General features: G+C 42.0%; 1 protein-coding gene across 1 annotated transcript; it reads left to right on the top strand.

The window, feature by feature from the left end:
* Nucleotides 1-89: 89 nt before the first annotated feature.
* LOC105537531 (rhox homeobox family member 1-like) lies at nt 90-7,203 on the top strand. The gene is made up of 3 exons (XM_011977174.1): nt 90-555; nt 3,175-3,220; nt 6,958-7,203. Exons 1-3 carry the CDS (start codon nt 161-163, stop codon nt 7,072-7,074), a joined length of 558 nt encoding a protein of 185 aa, XP_011832564.1. The 5' UTR covers nt 90-160; the 3' UTR covers nt 7,075-7,203.
* Nucleotides 7,204-21,831: the final 14,628 nt, after the last annotated feature.

Genomic DNA, 21,831 nt, shown 5'->3' with positions numbered 1-21,831 from the left:
CTCCTCTCCATTCCCTCTCTTGCTTGTGCGCATAAGCAAGTCCCCCGATTGCAACTGTAACCAATACCAAGCATGAGAACAGGAACCAGCTCCACCCTCTGACCCCCAGCTCCAGCTGCAGACGCCACGGGGTTTGTGTAAGGGGCGCAGCACTCCAGCCATGGCACGTTCGCGCGTCCATGACACCAAGTTCTACTGCCTGAATGTATACCAGGTAAAAATAAGCTCCACACCTGAGCTGGGGGCAGCATCAAGGGTAGAAGGCCATGTTGGCCAAGGAGCTCCAGGCCTCATGGGTAATATGAACCCTGAGGGCGGCGTGAACCACGAGAATTACATGAACCGCTATGGCGGCATGATCCACGAGGGCGGCGGTGGAAACCAGGAGCCTAGGCAGCTGCAGCAGCCCCTGGAGGAGCCGGCCCAGGCGGCCATGGAGGATCCGCAGCCCGAGAACATGCAGCCACGAATTCGGCGCAAGAAGTTCACGCCGTTGCAGGTGCAGGAGCTGGAAAGTGTTTTCCAACGCACTCAATACCCTGATGTGCCCACAAGGTAAGTGTCCTGCTCCAGGAGCCGCGAGATCCAAGTTCGTTTCGAGGCATCTTTTTCTCTCCCTTGCCCCACCCAGTCATGAGGAAAAAGCCACTGGGGGTCCTTGCCTGCCTTTGTGCTGGTGTGGAGGGGGATGTTCACCTCCTGGGCATCAAGGTAAATATTTTATTGCAAGGTTTATGTGAATGAAACCTGGAAACTAGTTCGTGCCTCCCTTTTTTAAAGATGTGGTAAAATACACAGACGTGAAATTTACCGTCTAAACCGCTTTTTAAGTATAGAGTTCAGTTGTGTTAAGTATGTTCACACTGTTGTGCAATAGAGCTCTAGAATTCTTCTCATGTTGCCAAGCTAAATCTCTATACCAGTTAAGCAACTCCCCTTTTCCGCCTTTCCCCAACCCCTGACAACCACCATTCTACTGTTTTATTTTATGTCTCTATTATTTTGACTACTCTAGGTACCTCATGTAAGTAGAATCATACAGTATTTGCATTTTTGTCACTGACTTATTTCACTTAGCATAAGGTCTTCAAGGTTCATCCATATTGCAGCATATAGTACAATTTCTTTCCTTTTTAAGGCTAAATAATACTCAATTTTGTAGATATAGGTGCATACACACCAACAGTACATGGGGGTTCCAGTTTCTCCACATCCTCACCAACACTTGTTATTTTCTGGGGTCTTTTACATAGCCATCCTAATGGGTGTGAGGTGATACTTCATTATAGTTTCGATTTGCATTTTCCTAATGATTGGTGATGTTGTGCATCCTTTCATGTGCTTAGTGGCCATTTGTATACCTTCTTTGGAGAAATGTCTCTTTAAGTCCTTTACCCATTTTAAAATCTGAGTGGCTTTTTCTTTTTTTCTTTCTTTCTTTTCTTTTTTTTCTTTTTTTGGTTATTGGGTTATAGGAGCTCTTTATATATTCTGGATATTAACCCCTTATCAGATGTGATTTGCAAATATTTCCTTCCATTCTATAAGTTGTGTTTTTACTGGGTTCATTGTACCTTTTGATATACAGAAGTTTTAAATTTGATATAGTCCAGTTTATCTATTTTTTCTTTTATTACCCGTGATGATGGCCTGTTTTTGTTTTTTTTGTTGTTGTTGTTGTTGTTTTTGAGTGGGGGATCTGTCACCCAAGCTGAACTCCTGGCCTCAAGCAATCCTCCCACCTCAGCCTCCTAAGTTGCTGGGATTGCAGGAGTGAGCCACCATACCCAACTCTGGTCTGTTTTTATAAATAAAATTTTGTTGAAATTGGGGTAAGGAGAATGAGGTACTGTCATGCAACTACAGTGCTAGATCCTTCCTTTATTTAAAATTTTGATAATTTGTTCATCATAGTTTTTTTGTTGTTGTTGTTTGGTTGGTTGTTTTTTTTTCTGTTTTTTTGTTTTGTTTTGTTTTGAGACAGAGTCTCTCTCTGTGGCCCAGGTTGGAGTGCAGCAGTGCCATTTCAGCTCTCTGCAGCCTTCGCTTCCTGGGTTCAAGCCATCCTCCCGTGTCAGCCTCCTGAGTAGCTGGGACTGCAGGCACAGGCCACCACACCTGGCTAATTTTTGTATTTTTTTGTGTAGAGATAAAGCTTCACCATGTTGCCCAGGCTGGTCTCAAACTTCTGGGCCCAAGCAGTCTGCCCACCTCGGCCTCCCAAACTGCTGGGATTACAGGCCTGAGCCACCGCGCCTGGCCCTCATCACAAATTTTTGCATTAATTGTTATTTGTTAAAATAGTGCATTAGGGCCAGGCACGGTGGCTCAGGCCTATAATCCCAGCACTTTTGGGAGGCCGAGGTGGGAAGATTGCTTGAATCCAGGAGTTCAAGAACAGCCTGGGCAACATGGTGAAACCCCGTCTCTAAATAAAACTTTAAAAATTAGCCAGGTGGGTGTGGTGATGCGTGCCTGTACTCCCAGATACTTGGAAGACTGAGGCAGGAGGATCGTTCGAGCCCAGGACATGGAGGCTGTAGTGAACAGTGATCCTGCCACTGCACTCCAGCCTAGACGACAGTGAGACCCTGTCTCAAATAATAATAATAATAATAATGCATTAAAATTATTCATCTTGGCGGGGTGCCGTGGTTCATGCCCCAAATCCCAGCACTTTGGGAGGCTGAGACAGGCGGATCGCCTGAGGTCACGAGTTCGAGACCAGCCTGGTCAACATGACAAAACCCCATCTCTACTAAAAATACAAAAATCAACTGGGCGTGGTGGTATGTGCCTGTAATCGCAGCTACTCGAGAGGCCGAGGCACGAGAATCGCTTGAACCCTAGAGGCGGAGGTTGCAGTGAGCTGAAATCACGCCACAGAACTCCAGCCTAGGAGACAGAGTGAGACCTTGTCTCAATTTAAAAAAGAACAAAAAAAAATTTCTCTTGATTACTGAGTTGTTAACATCACCTTAAATTTTGTGATGAGGGTAAACCATTTCTAAAGCAACCATGGACCTGGGAATTAGAGAAAAGTATATGCTTGGGGGAGGTGTGAGAGGGGGAGATTATAAATTGTAAAACAAGCATGAAGTATATAGTACATACTATATATTTCGTTCCATCCACAACCTTGAATACTAACCATGTGTGATTTTCTCTCCACAGAAGGGAACTTGCCGAAAACTTAGGTGTGACTGAAGACAAAGTGCGGGTCAGTACACTTGAAAAAGCAATTTGAGAGGGCAGCCATTCTAAAACCTGCTTCAGGGCATTGAAGGCTTTGTCCTGAACATTCTAAAGTTGTTGTTTTTATTATTGTCTTTTTTATGTTGGCAAATAAGTTTTGAAGTTTGGGTTCTTTGTCGGTAGAAAAGGGAGTAAGCTCCAGCTTATGGTTCTTTCCTCTTTCCTATTCCCATTAGGGAACATGATTTGACTAAAGGAAAAACAAAACAAAAAACTGCTTCTCCTAATCTGTGTACAAAATTAAACAAATACATACATAAGAAACACATATATGTGTTTTATATATACATATATAAAATACATATATACATATATGTATGTATCCAATAAATAAAATTCGACTCCTTCTAACACTGGTATCTTTTAGGAGCAATTTCTGTGTAGAGTCATGGTGGGGCTCAGTCTTACCTTAGAAGTATTCAAGTTAATGCAGGGAGGAGCAGGGTTATAAGAGGGTTCGAGTGTACTAAATTATTTAAAGCCAGGCATAAACACTTAGCTAAATGAGTGAATTTATAAATATTGGGATGAGGGACTAATTCACCCATAGAACGCGTTACATGACTAAATAATGTATATTTAGTTAAGCTGAGACTGATGGGAAGATAGCTTAAATGTCCAAGCCCCTGGTCCTCCTCCTTTTGTTTTTAAGTTATTGGTAAAGCAGTATAGACAGTGGCAGTGCTAAGTTTTAATTTTCTAAAATACTTTGATGTGTCAACCTGAAAATATTGCTAAAATAGTCACATTATTTTGGAATTGAGGAAGGTTTGTAAGGTTTCTATGCTTTGGAAAATTGTCTAAAGAATGAAACAAAATGAGTAATTGAGTAATATTGAACTCATTTCAATTGACCAAGAAGGGTGAAAAGGTTAGAGAAAAATATGGGCAAAATAGGCTTTGCACATACCATACAAATTCAACATTATCAAACTACTAAATGTGTAAGTGACTATTCTCTTGAGGAATTTCTATCCATCCAAGGATTTATATTTCTTTTTGGTGGTACTTTTTTGAAGGCGTCGGTTTTCTGGAATTTGTTTGGAGAGGTGGCCCTCATTTTAGAGTAGATTCACACCCATGTTAATTTCAAATACTTTTCATTCCTTTAAGCAGTGTTAACTAATTTGTAGGTCATAGGATTCAAATGATGACCACTTAAGACTAAAGAAAACCATACATAGTATGAAAGTGATCTTTTCAAAAAAAAGAAAAGAAAACAAAAATCAGGATGACCTTATTATTAGCTTTTATGCAGAGTTCATGTGTGAGTGTAGTGAGGGAAATGCACTGCAGATCTGTGGTGGGTTGTTCAAAAAAGCAGCCTAACAAAGCAGGTCACTGAGTGCTGACATCCTAATGGCAAAGGGTGGGCTCACAGTCACACCTGGTTCGGGTTGGAGAAGTTGAAAAGAGGTTGGGACCGCTGTTCTTGGGCTGGTAAGGCAAACTCAGAGGAAAAGAAAAACAAGGTTTTGGTGAGTTGTTTTTCCCCTCCCTGGGTTTACATAATATTCTCTCCATAGTTCTCTGAAAAGAATATGAGCCACAAGATGCAAATAAGGGAAGAGACAGAATGTTCTCAAGTATCTCCAAACTATACAGCATAAATTTCCCCCAAGAAAGTAATACATAGTGTCCCCATAGCTTTTGCGGATATAATGCAACTGGTTTATGAAACCAGTATTGGGAATGTAGACCTAATATCAGAACATACCAGTTAACCCACTGTACACTTGGGTTATGTTTATAGATTTGACCAGTGGTACACTTGAAACCTCCCAAAATGAGCTCTTTTAGACTTTTAGAGACTGGCCTCATGCAGCAGAAAGACTGCAAATCCTTAAATGGGAAAGTGAAAAAGACATGTCAGGCAGAGAAAGAAGGCCCTTTGTGCCACTTACAATTTGCAGTTTGAAGGCTGGGCGCGGTGGCTTACGCCTGTAATCCCAGCACTTTGGGAGGCCGAGACGGGCGGATCACGAGGTCAGGAGATCGAGACCATCCTGGCTAACACGGTAAAACCCCGTCTCTACTAAAAAAAATACAAAAAACTAGCCGGGCGAGGTGGCGGGTGCCTGTAGTCCCAGCTACTTGGGAGGCTGAGGCAGGAGAATGGCCTAAACCCAGGAGGCGGAGCTTGCAGTGAGCTGAGATCCGGCCACTGCACTCCAGCCTGGGCAACAGAGAGAGACTCCGTCTCAAAAAACAACAACAACAACAACAAAAACAACTTGCAGTTTGAGAACTTTTGAAAGTAATAAATACAATATAAACTCCATTAACGAGGACGCTGAGAGGATAGTGACATGTAACTGACAGGTTCTCTTTGTCTGTTTGCTTTTTAATTGTTGGCAGATATTTAGGGAGGAGCCATATTTGTGACTCTTCCCCCACATTGATGTTAACCATCTTCCTAAAATGCTGGTTCCACCTTTTTGCCTTAGGATTAGGGGTGGGATTCAGATCTCCTGGTTGAGTAGCAGGGCCTAGGGTGCCCTGCCACACTGGGCTACAGCACCTCCAGTCCAGGATCCTGGAGCTGTAGCTAAAACAGAGTGAGCTGACCTTGTCCTGAGCCCAGGAAGGTTTGGAGGGTGCAGCAGGTTGGAGAACGAAGATTTGGCATTGGTGACAATGGTATGCCTCTTTCCCCTAAACTGTTGGGCGGGTAAAGATTTTTGAGCGTTTCAGTTAATTTGGGTCGAGTTGGTTTCAACTTTCCTTAATGCTACAGGCTAAAATTATCAAGACAGTGTCCAGGCCTCTCTTGCCAGAGGACAAATGATCCCTTAGACATCCTGGAAGGAAACCTGTCTAAAATTTCCAGTGTGCTCTTTCCTATTATTTACTACATACCAAGATGGATTTTTTAAACAGTCCCCTGAAAACGATTTGAAATTAGGCCCACTTTTTACCATGCCGAACTTCTCCCACGAACAAGGTGAAACTCCTAGTGAGGAGGGAGCAGGCGGCAGCTGGACAGCTGATGGTCACTTGTCAGATGCACACCTTTTGTTACCCTGTTGCCAGGCATTGAATTAACAGCAAGGACCTGGAACAACTCATAAGCCAGAACTGCATCCAATACCTGGAAGTAACCATTAAAGAGTATTAAAACTGGGGCTGGGCGCAGCGGCTCACGCTTGTAATCCCAACACTTTGGGAGACCAAGGTGGGAAGATCGCTTGAGGCCAGGAGCTCAAGACCAGCCTGGGCAACATAGCGAGACCCTATCTCTACAGAAAAATTAAAACAGCTGGGCATAGTGTCATGTACCTCTAGTACCAGCTACTTGGGAGGATGAGGTGGGAGGATCTCTTGAGCCCAGGGGTTCAATGTCACAGTGAGCTATGATTGCACCACTGGACCCCAGCCCAGGCAAAACAGCAAGACCTTGTCTCAATAAATAAATAAATAAATAAATAAATAAATAAATAAATAAATAATAAAATGGAGAAGAGAGATACAAAGTAATAAGCTTATTCCAGGACTTGGCACAAAGCTGGTGCTCACTAAGGGTGAGCTGAAGGGCCAGGGGCTGTGTTGTTAACTTTCCTAAGGTATTTTAGCAATGAGGAAATAGCTTCTCCTGATGCAGTCTAAAATCACAATAGCATATAAAGCTGCATACTGTGTTTTTCTATTATGACATTAACTGTTCAATATACTGAACCAATCCCCTTTTCCCTCTGATTGTAGGTTTGGTTTAAGAATAAAAGGGCCAGATGTAAGCGGTATCAGAGGGAATTAATGCTCGCCAATGAACTACTTGCTGACCCAGACAACTGTGTCTACATCATCTTGGACGAGCCCTAGAATGCCATCCTTCTTCAGGAGCTAGTTTGGAGATGGGTTTTTCTGGTGCCACTGACACCTGGGCTGCCCGTGCCGCTCAGGCTACCCTTATCTCCTCTGAACTTATGTTATCAATAAAGAGGCAAATTCGCAATATATTTGTTTTTGTGTGCCAATTGTGGTTAGTATGGTATAGGTGCAAATTGTTTTTAAAAAGCCATTTAAGGCTGGGCACAGTGGCTCACTCCTGTAATCCTAACACTTTGGGAGGCTGAGGCGGGTGAATCACGAGGTCAGGAGTTCAAGACCAGCCTGGCCAAGATGGTGAAACCCCATCTCTATCAAAAATACAAAAAAAAAAATAGCTGGGGGTGGTGGCAGGCACCTGTAATCCCACCTACGTGGGAGGCTTGAACCTAGGAGGCAGAGGTTGCAGTGAGCCAAGATCGCACCACTGCACTTCAGCCTGGGCAACAGAGCGAGATTCCACATCAAAAAAAAAAAAAAAGGCCATTTAAACAAAATGACAAGGAGGTCTCCTTTCATGAAATGACATCCCTGAGTTGCCATCAACAATAGGCCCTGCACATCACAGAAGTTTATCAAGTGTCATTGTGAGTTTGCACTGACCCATACATCCTTCTCCACTCCCCCTCCCTACCTCTGCCATTATGCCATCCTCCTTACCACCTTGCCCCTTTAGGGAACACAAATATGTGCAAGAAGGGGTGAAGCAGATTCCTGGTGAGACAACAGTGTATTCCCACATAAAGCTGAGTTCCATTTATGCTGACTAGTTCCGTCCAAATTCTGAACTCTAAAGAGAAACTTACTAGGTGGCTACTCATAGGATTTATGGGAAGGTAGCAGCTGAATATTGATCCACTATGCCCCAAATTCTGTCCTCCCTTCTTGTGGGGGACACAGGGGAATAGGAGCCATTCTGCCCCAAAGATCCTACTGCTTCAAAAGAAACACAAGCAAAAAATTCATTAAGCCCAGAGGCTCTTCTGCCTTTTCTCCCCTACCCCCAGCCTAGGAAGCATATTGTTACACCTTCCCTAGCTCAAAAGCAGATGAACAATCCTTCAAGTTTATTTTGTCATCATCAGCATCTTCAAGATAATCCCACTTCCTGCTGATTACAAGGTGAAAGGGGACCTTTTCATTTAGTGCTGCTCAAACAAGAGTAAGAAGATGGTACCCTGAGCAATGTTCCAGAATAACCACTCAGTGGAACGAAGCAGTCAGACCTCTGCTTCGTTCATGCTATTGTAAATCAGAAATAAAATTCGAAGCCCCCCAACTATCTGAATGGATCTCTCCTCTCAGCCAAGGGCATTCCAAAGTTAACCTGAAAAACTTGTTCAGGTCATGATGGGACGTAGGGGTCAGACATGCCTTATTATTCCCTGCTCCCTTTTGGAATTCATGTACAGCTGACCAGTATTAACATTAGAACAGAACTTAAGACTAACAGATCTGTAGCAATAAGACACCAATTTCCAGCCTAACTCTAGTATAGCATCACATGACAGATAGCAGGCCCTGAAAGAAATCAAAAGTATTTTACCCTATGTGTTTCTTTGCTGTATTTTGAAATAGTCCTGCAAAGCTGTCTCTTGTGGGGGAAAATGTACATTCTCAAGAGAATCCCCTTTCTTGTGCAGGCCTCTTTCTTGATTCAGGAGAGAATCAACTCAAGTAAGAAACATTTACAGTCTATTCTCTCTGAAGCCGGCTACCTGGGGGCGTCCTCTGCATAATGGGAACCTTGGTCTCCACAACCCCTTATCTTAATGCAGACATTCTCTTGTATTGATTCTTGGTCTTTAGACAATAACGTAACTCAACCAATTGCCAATCAGAAAATTTTTGAATCTACATATGACCTAGAAGCTCCCACTTTGAGTTAACCCACCTTTCTGGACAGAACCAATGTTGTACATCTTACATATATTGATTGATGTCTTATGTCTCCTTAAAATGTGTAAAACCAAGCTGTAGCCCAACCACCTGGGGTACACATTCTCAGGATCTCTTGAGAGTTTTCATGGGTCATCGGTCACTCATATTCGACTCAGAATAAATCTTTTCAAATATTTTAAAGAGTTTTACTCTTTTCATCAACATGATCTTCTTTGTACAAAACTTCCAGGATAGAAAAAAAACAAAAGCAAAAATAAATTAGGAAGATGAAGAGGCCCAGCCCATTTTTTGAGACAGAGTCTTGCTCTTTTGCACAGGCTGGAGGGCAGTGGCACGGTCTCAGCTCACTGCAAGCTCCGCCTCCTGGGTTCATGCCATTCTTCTGCCTCAACCTCCCAAGTAGCTGGGACTACAGGCACCCGCCACTACACCCGGCTAATTTTTTCTTATATTTTTAGTAGAGATGGGGTTTCAGACCTGTGTTAGCCAGGATGGTCTCGATCTCCTGACCTCGTGATCCACCCTCCTCGGCCTCCCAAAGTGCTGGGATTACAGGCGTGAGCCACCGTGCCCGGCCCCCATTTTTAAAGCATAAAGTTCTTCTCAGTTTAACCTTTGTTTTTGAGTAACCTTTAGCAATATGAGTCTCCTTCAACGGAGTTTTATGTTAAAAGTGATTGTGAACCCCACAGTCATAAAGTGATTGCAATGACTACAGATAAGGTACCAGTTACCCCACAATTTCCTCTCATGGGTCTTAATCAAAGACCAGTTTAATAGTGCTCATATGTTCCCAGTGTAAAGGAAGGCTCTTGTTTCCTTGGAAAAGCATGCCATGGTGCCTGCTAATTTTAATTCCTTACTTCTTCCTTTTTTCCACCTATGATTGTCAAATGTCAGCAAAGTAGTATGCATAATATGTGGCTTCCACAGAGATAAGGTTGTTATTGCTACACAGAAGCCCCAGGCCCTGTTGGGAGTGTGGAAAATCCAAGAAGAATGTACCTCACCACTCTCACAGGATGATTTTCAAACCAGGTTTGTTACATGGGTGAACTTGTGTCATGGGGGTTTGTTGTGCAGATTATTTCATCACCCAGGTATTAAGCCTGGTACCCATTAGTTATTTTTCATTATCCTCTCCCTCCTCCTACCCTTCAGTAGGCCCTGGTGAGTGTTATTCCCCTCCATGTGTCCATGTGTTCTCATCATTTAGCTCCCATTTATAAGTGAGAACATGCAGTATTTAGTTTTCTGTTCCTGCATTAGTTTGCTCAGGATAATGTTCCTTTTTATGGCTGCATAGTATTCCATGGTGTATATGTACCACATTTTCTTTATCCAGACTATCATTGACGGGCATTTGGGTTGATTCCATGTCTTTGCTATTATGAATAGTGCTGCAATGAAATACATGTGCATGTATCTTTATGATAAAATGATTTATATTCCTCTGGGTATATACCCAGTAATGGAATTGCTGGGTCAAATGTTATTTCTGGTTCTAGGTCTTAGAGGAATCACCACATTGTCTTTCACAATGGTTAAACTAATTTACATTCCCACCAACAGTGGAAAAGCGTTCCTATTTCTCTGCAGCATCTGTTGTTTCTTGATTTTTTTAATAATTGTTCTGACTGGCGTGAGATGGCGTCTCAGTGTGGTTTTGATTTGTATTTGTCTAATGATCAGTGATGTTGAGCTTTTTAAAATATGTTTGTTGGCTGCATAAATGTCTTCTTTTGAGAAACGTCTGTTCATTTCATTTGCCCACTTTTTTATTATACTTTAAGTTCTGGGATACATGTGCAGAACATGCAGGTTTGTTACATAGGAACACACGTGCCATGGTGGTGTACTGCACCCATCAACCCATCATCTACATTAGGTATTTCTCCTAATGCTATCCCTCCCCTAGCCCTCCACCCCCAACAGGCCCTGGTGGGTGATGTTCCCCTCCCTGTGTCCGTGTGTTTTCAATGTTCAGCTCCCATTTATAAGTGAGAACATGCAGTGTGTGGTTTTCTGTTCCTGTGTTAGTTTTCTGAGAATGATGGTTTCCAGCTTCATCCATGTCCCCGCAAAGGACATGAACTCATTTTTTATGGCTGCACAGTATTCCATAGTGTATATGTGCCACATTTTCTTTATCCAGTCTATCATTGATGGGTATTTGGGTTGATTCTAAGTCTTTGCTATTGTGAATAGTGCTGAAGTAAACACTGTGCATGTGTCTTTATAGTAGAATGATTTATAATTCTTTGGGTATATACTCAGTATTGGGATTGCTAGGTCAAATGGTATTTCTGGTTCTAGATCCTTGAGGAATTGCCACACTGTCTTCCACAATGGTTGAACTAATATACACTCCCACGAACAGTGTAAAAACGTTCCTATTTCTCCACATCCTCTCCAGCACCTGTTGTTTCCTGACTTTTTAATGATTGCCATTCTAACTGGCATGAGATGGTATCTCATGGTGGCTTTGATTTGCATTTCTCTAATGGTCAGTGATGATGAGCTTTTTTTCATATGTTTGTTGGCTGCATAAATGTCTTCTTTTGAGAAATGTCTGTTCATCTCCTTCAACCACTTTTTGATGGGGTTGTTTTTTTCTTCTAAATTTATTTAAGTTCCTTGTAGATTCTGGATATTAGCCCTTTGTCAGATGGGTAGATTGCAAAAATTTTCTCCCATTCTGTAGGTTGCCTGTTCACTCCAATGATAGTTTCTTTTGCTGTGCAGAAGTTCTTTAGTTTAATTAGATCCCATTTGTCAATTGTGGCTTTCGTTGCCATTGCTTTTGGTGTTTTAGACATGAAGTCTTTGCCCATGCCTATGTCTTGAATGGTATTTCCTAGGTTTTCTTCTAGGGTTTTTATGGTTTTCGGTCTTACATTTAAGTCTTTAATCTATCTTGAGTTAATTTTTGTATAAAGTGTAAGGAAGCAGTTTCAGTTTTTTGCATATGGCTAGCCAGTTTTCCCAAGAAAATACCTAGGAATACAACTAACAAGGGATGTGAAGGACCTCTTCAAGGAGAACTACAAACCACTGCTCAAGGAAATAAGGGGAGAAGACACAAACAAATGGAAAAAACATTCCATGCTCATGGATAGGAAGAATCAATATTGTGAAAATGGCCATACTGCCCAAAGTAAAGAGAAAAAGAGTGTAGTGTTCTAGAGGGAGATTAAAAACAGATGCCAAATCAAACATAAAATTATAAAAATCTATCATAGGATTGTATAAGGGGACCAATTTTACTGATATAGGTAGTCTTAAATTTAGTCTCTTACTATTTAACTGGATCTCTGAGGTCTAGGCAGAGCCCACACTGAATTCTGAATCTCCAAAAGAGAATTTTCTTGAGCCTAGAACATGTGATGCTTTGACAATGCACTTTTTTAATGAAGACATTTCTCTAAGTGTCTAAACTATACTCTTTCTTATTTTAAACACCCAAGAATAGCCACTGTTGTAATAACTACTTTAGTCAAAACAAAAGCAGGTAACAATACGAAAGCAAGCTATTTAAGATCTGAGAGGAACTTGTCTATTTATACTCTTAAGGTTCCATAAGGAAAAACAGAGGTTTCTCCCCAAAATGGAGTCTGATACCTTGTCTGTTTTCTTTAAGAAATCTCAGGCTGTTAAAAATCATTTTAGGTCCCTCATGCAGCAGAGGGGGCCAAAAGGAAGGAGAGACAGGAAGAAAAACGGAGAAAACAGAATTCAGTCAACTGAGAAAAACAAAACTTTTTCTCCAAAAATCAAACGAAGTGCTAGGAAAGAAAAAAGCATAAAGGCCTTTTAAGTGGACACACACACACACACACACACACACATATACACACACACACATACACACACACACACATACACACACCCCCAAAATCTTCAATATTAGCTTTTTAATTAAGCAGATTTATAGCCATTGAGCTCTTTAAAAAAAAATCCTTTTAAGGCCGGGTGTGGTCCCTTACACCTGTAATCCCAGCACTCTGGGAAGCCGAGGGGGTTGGGTCACTTGAGGTCAGGAGTTTGAGAACAGCCTGGCCAACATAGTGAAACCCTGTCTCTACTAAAAATACAAAAATTAGCCTGGTGTGGTGGCATATGCCTGTAATCCCAGCTATTCGGGAGGCTAAGGCAGGAGAATTGCATGAACCCAGCAGGCAGGTTGCAGTGAGCTGAGAATGTGCCACTGTACTCCAGCCTGGGCAACAGAGCAAGACTCCGTCTCAAAAAAAAAAAAAAAATCCTTTTAAATCTCATTGCCATATTTTAGCTGAGACAAATTGCTCATACTTCAACAGTAACATAAATATGAACCCTGAAAGGACTTGATTTAGGAACCAAACCCAGGGTGTTGTGGTGGGAAAAAAAGGGCAGAACCTTAGCTACCGAACTGCACCATGGGACAACAGCTGTTGCTCTTTCAGTTTGGCTTGGCTAGCCAAAAGTGGCCTCGTTATGTAAATAAAATCCCTCAGGTAGTTAAAATCTTTCCTTTTTTCCCCCTTTGCTGGTCGTTTTTTCTTTTTCCATCCCCCCGCCCCCGCCAGCTGTGGGAATTTAGCCAGTTCAGAGGCGTTGTTCCCCATAATTTGGAAATTTCCTTCAAATTTGATCAAGTCTGATAGAGTTTATCAAATCCAATGGAAAAAAGACCAAAAGAAGAACAAAAATAGAAACATACAAAAATAGTTAAGCAAAACAAAAAAAATTGCACAATTTATACAATTACTGAGCACTCTAAAGGTAAGGAGAAATTAAGAGCAGCTGGTTGTTAATTTGAACTTTAGTCATTAAGGAGAATTTCCAAGATAAAAATCCCAATTCAGTTACTTACCTAGGAATGAAGCCCAGTCTGAAGATGGCTCTCTACCATCCTAGAAGCAGGAAACAACTTCAACTCACCTTCCCTGTTGGAAGTGAGCTCACACTCCAGAAAGGAGTTGCCTGCTTTCCATCGTCATGAAGCAGGACAATTCACCTTCCTTGTTGGAAGTGTGTACAACTCCAGAAAAGGAGTTGTACAACAAAATAAACCTCAGATCTCAGCCAAATTTGAGGAGATCATGGATTCTCTGAAGGGGGAGTTCCCAGGCCTTCACAACTTGTCCTATTGGTTTGAACAGTAAAGATAGCTCAAACTGGTATCAAGCACCAATAGGAGATTTGTCAAGGGTTAGGGGAACCTACGCTCAGAAGCCATTCCTGGTTACCAACTTGTGAACCAAAAGTATCTGAGACAGGTTCCAATCAATTTAGAAAGTTTATTTTACCAAGGTTAAGGATGCACCCATGACACAGTCTCAGGAGGTCCTAATGACATGCTCAAGGTGGTTGGATACAGCTTAGTTTTATACATTTTAGGGAGACATGAGACATTAATCAATATATGTAAGATGTACATTGGTTTTGTGCGGAAAGGAAGGGACAACTCAAAATGGGGAGGGGGCCTCCAGGTCATAGGTAGACAAGAGACAAATGGTTCGATTCTTTTGAGTCTTTGACCTTCCACTCAATACACAAATTATATGTGAGAGGGGGGTAGAGGAACAGTCACTTATGCCTTAATCTGGCTCAGTGAATCTGCATTTTTACATAAACAATAGGGCAGAAGAAGCAATCAGGCACCCATTTGTCTCAGGTTGTTAGCAGTGGAAGACATCCCAGTTACCCGTGTTAACGGTGGTGAATCTGTACCAGTCCACAGCAACTTCAGTCCTTGCCTCTTCAGAAAAAAGAATTCGACTGAGGGGCATAAAGCAAAAAAAGAGACCCAGGTAAGTTTCAGAACAGAAGTGGAAGTCTATTTAAAACGCTTTAGAACAGAAAGGAAAGGAAAATTTGCTTGAAAGAGACCCAAGCAGGCACCTGAAGGTACAAGAGAGAAAAGAGAGCAAAAGAAGACAGCAGAAAGGCCCTTTAATCTTGATGCTCGGACTTTATAGGCTTGCCTTTTTCCCATGATTCTTCCCTTAGGGTGGGCTTTCCGCATGCCCAGTGCTTTCCTTACCCTTTGGAATTGAGCATGCTCAGTGTGTTTAGGGAGTTACACATGCTCATCTGAGGCTTTCTTTCCCAGTGGAGTATGCCAGTGGAAAATCATACTTCACCATTTTTGTCTCTTAACATGCATGCCCAGGAAGTTGCTTCTCCCTGGGGCCTGCATTCAATTAACAATTTGATGTTAACAGGTGTGGACCATCAGGAAACCTCTCCCTGGTGCTGCTGAATTTTCATTTTTAGAGAGGCAATGAGGTAATTGCTAAACCATCACCTGACATTTCTAGTGGGTGGGAGAAAGCCCTCTCCTGCCCTGCTCATGCCTAACTACCTGTAACAAGGTGAGCAGAGGGATGACTTTGACTTCTGACCTTTGTCCAGCACCTGTGAATATAAGCTATCAATTTACATTGCCAGGGTGAAATTTAACAGAATTGTTTTAGGGTAAAGATCGTGAGGCCCACAAGGAATTTCCCAAATTGTGAGGGAGGCATGCAGCCTTTTTAAAATCTTTGTAGCTATGTTATTTAGGAATAAAAGGAGAGGCAGGTTTGCCTGATGCAGTTCCCAGCTTGTCTCTTCCCTTTGGCTTAGTGATTTTGGTAGTTGTGCAATTTATTTTGCCTTCACAAGCCCTTCACTGGATTTCCTGATTAGTAAGTTCAATTTTGTCTCATTTGATGTGGGCATGGACTGGGATTCTCATACCTTAAGTGGACACCCTGTGGAGTTGGTTGCTATGATGATATAATGCTCATCACATATCCCTCATCCTAAGAATGCTGCATGACATCACTTTTACTTTAGAATTCATTTATGGGGACAAGGAGGCTGTGGACACCTGGAGGAGAAAGAAAGTCCATTTATTTCATATGTAAAGCAAAATTTAAAAAGGCGAAGGTTCCATATTTAAAATGTGCACTTTGCCCTTAAAGAAACAGCAAATGAGTAGCACATTTGTCTTTTAATATCAGCACAACATTGTTGCACCCTAAATGCTCCATATAAAGAATATCAGTAAATTGGACCTAAATAATGCAAGGGCAGAGAACTATGTCTTACTTATCTTTATATCCACTGCTCCTTCCCTTTTCTTGCCTTTCATACGTGGATGTGAATTGACAGTTCAATTGCATTTAAAATCTGGCACAATGAGCCATTGGCTGTGCTGAGAGATCTGGGTTGTTGACCAAATTATGAGGCTTCCTGGTTCTCAATCCCTGTCACATCCTGTTTCCCTAGGAACTTGGTGGTCAGCAGAGGATTCGAATTCTCCTTCCAAACCATGAGCTTGTATTTGTGGCTGTTCCTTCTCTCTTTTGCAGACACACGTGCATGTAGGCATGCGTGCATACACACAGGATCTTTAGCTAGAAAACACCTTTAACTACCAGGCCTGGAATGCAACACCTGCAATGGTCACATCACTCCATTTCACCCTGTGGTTTTTTGGTCATCAGAATACCCCCCACCCCCACAAGCTGCAACCACATTTCTACCTGTTACAAGACACAACTGTCAAGTTGCTCCCAGTGAGATAAAACAAGAAACAATTGTCTATTTATGAGAGGATTTTCCAATTTAAAATTCCAATTGACTAATCCAGGAGTTTGGGAAATTTTCCATACATACAGTGGCCTAATATCAAACTCCTTCCTATAAAAACAGGAACAATACATCATCATAGAATAAAGCTTGTCAAGCCAGTTGTTAGTGGGACCTACAAAGCCAACTCCTCAGTTGGGTGTCAAATTCGTACAAATCTGTATTAACTAAAAATAATACCTAAATAGTTTATTCAGGAGAAAAATTAATTTTAAAAGTACCTAATTCAGATTCTTTCAAAAACACATTAGTGATTAAAAGCTTTTTTTAGTCTCGAAATCTCTTAAAAAGTTGTTGATATAATTGGGAAGGGCCTTCATGCAGAATTGAATGAACACAGACTATAATACATTCCTACACAACCCCTGCTCCCTGTTGGCTCCCCGCCTGGAGTCCTACATGGGTGCTGTAAGTGGCAGTCATGTGCCAGTCCATACTGCAGGGTCACAGATTGGGAAGAAGGGTAATGAATGGAAACTGGATGTCCCTGAAGCTATAACATAGGCCAAGTGCAGTAGCTCACACCTGTAATCCCAGCATTTTGGGAGGCCGAGGTGTGCAGATCACCTGAGATCAGGAGTTGGAGACCAGCCTGGCCAACATAGTGAAACCCTGTCTCCACTAAATATATGCCTGTAATCCCAGCTACTGGGAAGTCTGAGGCACGAGAATCACTAGAACCCGGGAGGCAGAGGTTGTAGTGAGCCGAGATCACACCACTACACTCCAGCCTGGGTGACAGAGTGAGACGCCATCTCAAAAAAAAGCAAAACAAAAAAAAACAAAAAAAACAAGCTGTAACATAAAAACAACTTAATTATTGCAAAGAAGAGATCAGTATAGTGACATGTGACTCCGATCCCACTGCAGTGTCTACGGTGGGCATGTGTTACGGTTGTGCTCTTTCAGTTTAGCCATCCGTAGGCAGCTTGTGTTTATCAACTCAATTAGACTCTCTGCCCTATCGCAAGGACAGAGGGCTTTCTGTTTCCCAGATTCTTGCCTTTATGTACCAGAAAAATCAGATCACATGTGGGCTTGGAGGATGGGTGCAAGGTTTTTTATTGAGTGGTGGTAGCTCTCAGTGAGGTGGATGGAGAGGCCAGAAGGGGGACGGAGTGGGAAGGTGGTTTTCCCCTGGAGTTTGGTCGCCCAGCAGCCAGGCTCTCCTCTCACCACCACAACCAAACTCAGTGTTGTTCAGCTGGTCGGCCTGCTGGCGTCTGCTGGTGTCTGCCAGTGTGCTCTTCCGCCAGTGTGTTCCTCTGGAGGGCCAGCCACTTCTGTCTGCCCATGGCCATTTGTGTCTCTGCCCGATATGGTCTCGGGGTTTTTATAGGCACAGGATGGGGGCGTGGCGGGCCAGGGTGGTCTTGGGAAATGCAACATTTGGGCATGAAAACAGAAATGCCTGTCCTCACTTCGGTCCACGGGCACAGGACCGGGGGTGGAGCCCTTGCTAGGGACTCCGCTTCTCCTCCCAGCACTTCCCTGCCTCCCTCCCCTATCACTGGTGTGCTCTGGCCTCCCCTCACTTCCCATTCAAGAAACACAGGCTGCTCTCCGGAAATGGCAAGAACATCATGCACCACCTGGAGGTGGGAGAGTTGGGAATAGGAGAGGTAGGGCTGTTCTCTCAGGACCTAAAGTCCCACCAATCAGGAGTCTGGCAAAAGAACCACAATTGCAAAATTGGCTTTTATGCGAAAGTATACATTCTGGTGCCACAAAAGTAGGGCAATTAAGATTTCCACTGAAAAGTTTCTTACTAGAAATTTCCCCAAATCACGTAACTTCTCTGACTCAATTCAGCTCTTGGACCTAACTCAAGTGAATGATTACTTTCAGTATCCAATAGTGTGGTCCAGTTTTTCCATTTAACACTATTTCAGAAATGCTTTTCAACATTTTATCATTTTCTTCGTAGTTTTCATTTTAATGTCTGCATTCATATCTTGTAATTTGCTTAAGGTTGTTTCCTGGCACATAATGAGTGATCAACAGATATCAATTGAATGAATGCACATCTTTGTACATACGGCTACTTTTCTTTTAAACTTTCTTTTGCTTCCTTTTTTGTTTTTTGTTTGTTTGTTTGAGACGGAGTCACTCTGTCATCCAGGCTGGAGTGCAGTAGTGCAATCTAGGCTCGCTGCACCCACTGCCTCCCTGGTTCAAGCAATTCTCCTGTCTCAGCCTCCCAAGTAGCTGGGATTACAGACGTGTGCCACCATGCCTGGCTAATTTTTTTGTATTTTTTAGTAGAGACGGGGTTTCACCATGTTGGCCAGGCTGGTCTCAAACTTCTGACCTCAAGTGATCTGCCTACCTCAGCCTCCCAAAATGCTGAGATTACAAGTGTGAGCTACCGTGCCTGGCCTTGTTTTGTTTTTGAGGCAGTGTTTCACTCTGTCACCCAGGCTGAAGTGCAGTGGCTCAATCATGGCTCACTGCAGCCTCGACCTCCTGGGCTCAAGTGATCCTCCCACCTCAGCCTGCTGCATAACTTGGGCTATAGGCATGTATCACCATGCCCAGCGAATTTTCAAATATTTTGTAGAGCCAGGGTTTTGCCATATTGCCCAGGCTGGTCTTGAACTCCTGGACTCAAGCAGTCCTCTTGCCTCAGCTTCCCAAATTGTTTGGATTACAGGCGTGAGCTACCACACTCAGCCTAAGTTAGTACTTTTGGGCTAACATGCCAGGACTGAAATACTTAAGTAAAAGAGTTTGAATCTTTTCTTTTTTTCTTGCATATTGCCACGGGAAGCAGTATCCAGTTTTGGTTTAAAACATGGTTTTTAGGCCAGGTGTGGTGACACACACCTGTAGTCCTAGCTACTCAGGAGGCTGAAGCAGGAGGATCCCTTGAGCCCAGGAGTTTGAGGCTGTAGTAAGCTATAGTTGTGCCACTGTGCTCCAGCCTGGGCCATAGAGCAAGACCCTGCCTCTAAAAAATAATCAGCAAGGCACAGTGGCTTACACCTGTAATCCCAGAGATTTGGGAGGTGAGGTAGGAGGATCACTTCAGGCCAGGAATTTGAGAACATCCTGGGCAACATAGTGAGACATCATCTCTATTTTAAAAAAAAAAATGCTTCCAAATGGTTTTATGTAAAATTTTAAAAAAGGAACATAGCATTTTTAGCTTCAACAAAGCTCTATTAGGCTGGTTCTGCCCATATGTTATAGTTTGGATATTTGTCCCCAGCAAATCTCATGTCAAAATTTAATCCCCAGTGTTGGAGGTAGGACTTGGTGGGAAATGTTTGGATCATGGGGTCGAGTCCCTCATGAATGGCATGGTGCTGACCTGGTATAATGAGTGAGTTCCCACTCTATTATTTCTCCTGAGATCTGCTTGTTTAAAAAGCCTGAAACCTCCTCCCCTATCTTTCCTTCCTTCCTGTCACCATGTGATTGACATACACTTGCTCCCCTTCTACCATGAGTAGAAGCTTCCTGAAGCCCTCACCAGAAGCAGATGTCGGTGTCATACAAGCAGATGTCTTGTACAGCCTACAGAACCATGAGCCAAATAAACCTCTTTTCTTTATAAATTACCCAGCCTCAGATGTTCCTTTATAGCAACACAAAAATGGACTAAAACACCATACTAACTGTGTGATGGGGGACTACTTATCCCTCCCTTGTGAGTCACAGTCATCTGATCTACAAAATGGGGTAAACAGTGGTTCCTCTGCACAGAAATGTGGGCAGAAGAGGAAAGTGGGCACAATAGTGGTTACTGTTATTATCATTGCCATTTGCAATACATTTATTTCCCCACAGCTACACGAATACAATTTCATTGTATTTTATCATTTTCAGCTTGTTTTTATTTATTAATTAGGTATGAAATGACACTGTTATATTTATACTAACTAGGCCAGGCTTGGTGGCTCATGCCTGTAATCCCAGCACTTTAGGACGCTGAGGTGGGCAGATCACCTGAGGTCAGGGGTTTGAGACCAGCCTGGCCAACATGGTAAAACCCCATCTCTACTAAAAATACAAAAATTAGCTGGGCGTGGTGACAGGTGCCTATAGTCCCAGCTCCTCTGGAGGCCGAGGCACAAGAATTAAACCCAGGAGACAGAGGTTGCGGCAAGCTGAGATTGCATCACTGCGCTCCAGCCTGGGTGACAGAGTGAGATTCTGTCTCAAAAATATAATAAAATATAAATTTAATTTAATTTAAAAATATATTTTTATTTCCTTGTGAGTTACTTGTGAGTTACTTCCTTGTTGCATAATGAAGTTAACACCTCTTTAAAGGCTCTTCTATGTGCTTTTCGTTCTGTGATTTGTTTTCTTCTTCATTGAATGTTTGGACATTTGGTGGTATTCTTCCAAAGTTTAATAACTTTAAAAATACATTTAAAATAACTAATGCTTATGTTTTTCACAACAAACATTTCCCCATTCTGTTGTTTTCCTCTTTTTCTTAGTTTTGTGGTGCATATTTTTCTTTCTGATTTTTGTATTGCTTCATAACTTTAAACGTTATCCTTCTTCCAAAGTTGACATTATGCTTTATCAAATAATTGCACTGATGATTTTTAAATTCTATACTTCTACTTGATTTGATGTTACCTAAATTTAACTCCTTAAATCAGCTGAGATATATTGTGCTGCCTTAGTAGGAGATAGGCAGAAAGGTGAGAACAGGAATAACATTTACCTTACACCATTGCTGTGACAAGTGAAAGATGCAATGCATGCATGTCTAACACTGCGCCTGGCAGGTAAAGAGCAGGGACTAAGTAAGTGACCAAAGCTGTTAATTTAATTCTTATTATCAGTATCTAAAGTTGGCTATCCGTAGAAGGAACACTGAGAGGTTTGTCACATACCAATTCTAGGAGTAATATAGAAGTGTAAAAATTTTATAAATTAATTGAAAATGACAACTCTAAATTCATATGTACAACTGCACATGAAATACATACAATCATAGACATAAACATACACAGTAATACATTTACTTCTTTTTGATACTGTGAGTGATGTCAAGGGAACAGACATTCATATTTCAAAGGTTAGTTTTATGAAATTAAATATTTCAAGAATATCAGTTAAGAAAAAAACAAAAGCATAACTCAGAAGCTAAAAATGGGTAAAACCTTTGGCCAGGTTTTCATTTAAGTTTCTTTAGATTTGTGAGTTTTGTTATTGCTTATTTTTAAATTTTATTAAGTTTAATTTTTTTTTTTTTTTTTTTTT

This window comes from Mandrillus leucophaeus, unplaced genomic scaffold (assembly GCF_000951045.1).
Source record: "Mandrillus leucophaeus isolate KB7577 unplaced genomic scaffold, Mleu.le_1.0 Scaffold174, whole genome shotgun sequence".
Lineage (NCBI taxonomy): Eukaryota > Metazoa > Chordata > Mammalia > Primates > Cercopithecidae > Mandrillus > Mandrillus leucophaeus.
Note: the sequence above shows the minus strand (reverse complement) of the source record. Positions and strands in the feature narration are given on the sequence as shown.

Bases quoted from the DNA above. Each gene is read 5' to 3' on its own strand.
- LOC105537531 (XM_011977174.1), top strand. From the start codon at position 161: ATGGCACGTTCGCGCGTCCATGACACCAAGTTCTACTGCCTGAATGTA. The intron at 556-3,174 runs GTAAGTGTCCTG...TTCTCTCCACAG, and splicing joins TACCCTGATGTGCCCACAAG to AAGGGAACTTGCCGAAAACT. The intron at 3,221-6,957 runs GTCAGTACACTT...CTCTGATTGTAG, and splicing joins TGACTGAAGACAAAGTGCGG to GTTTGGTTTAAGAATAAAAG.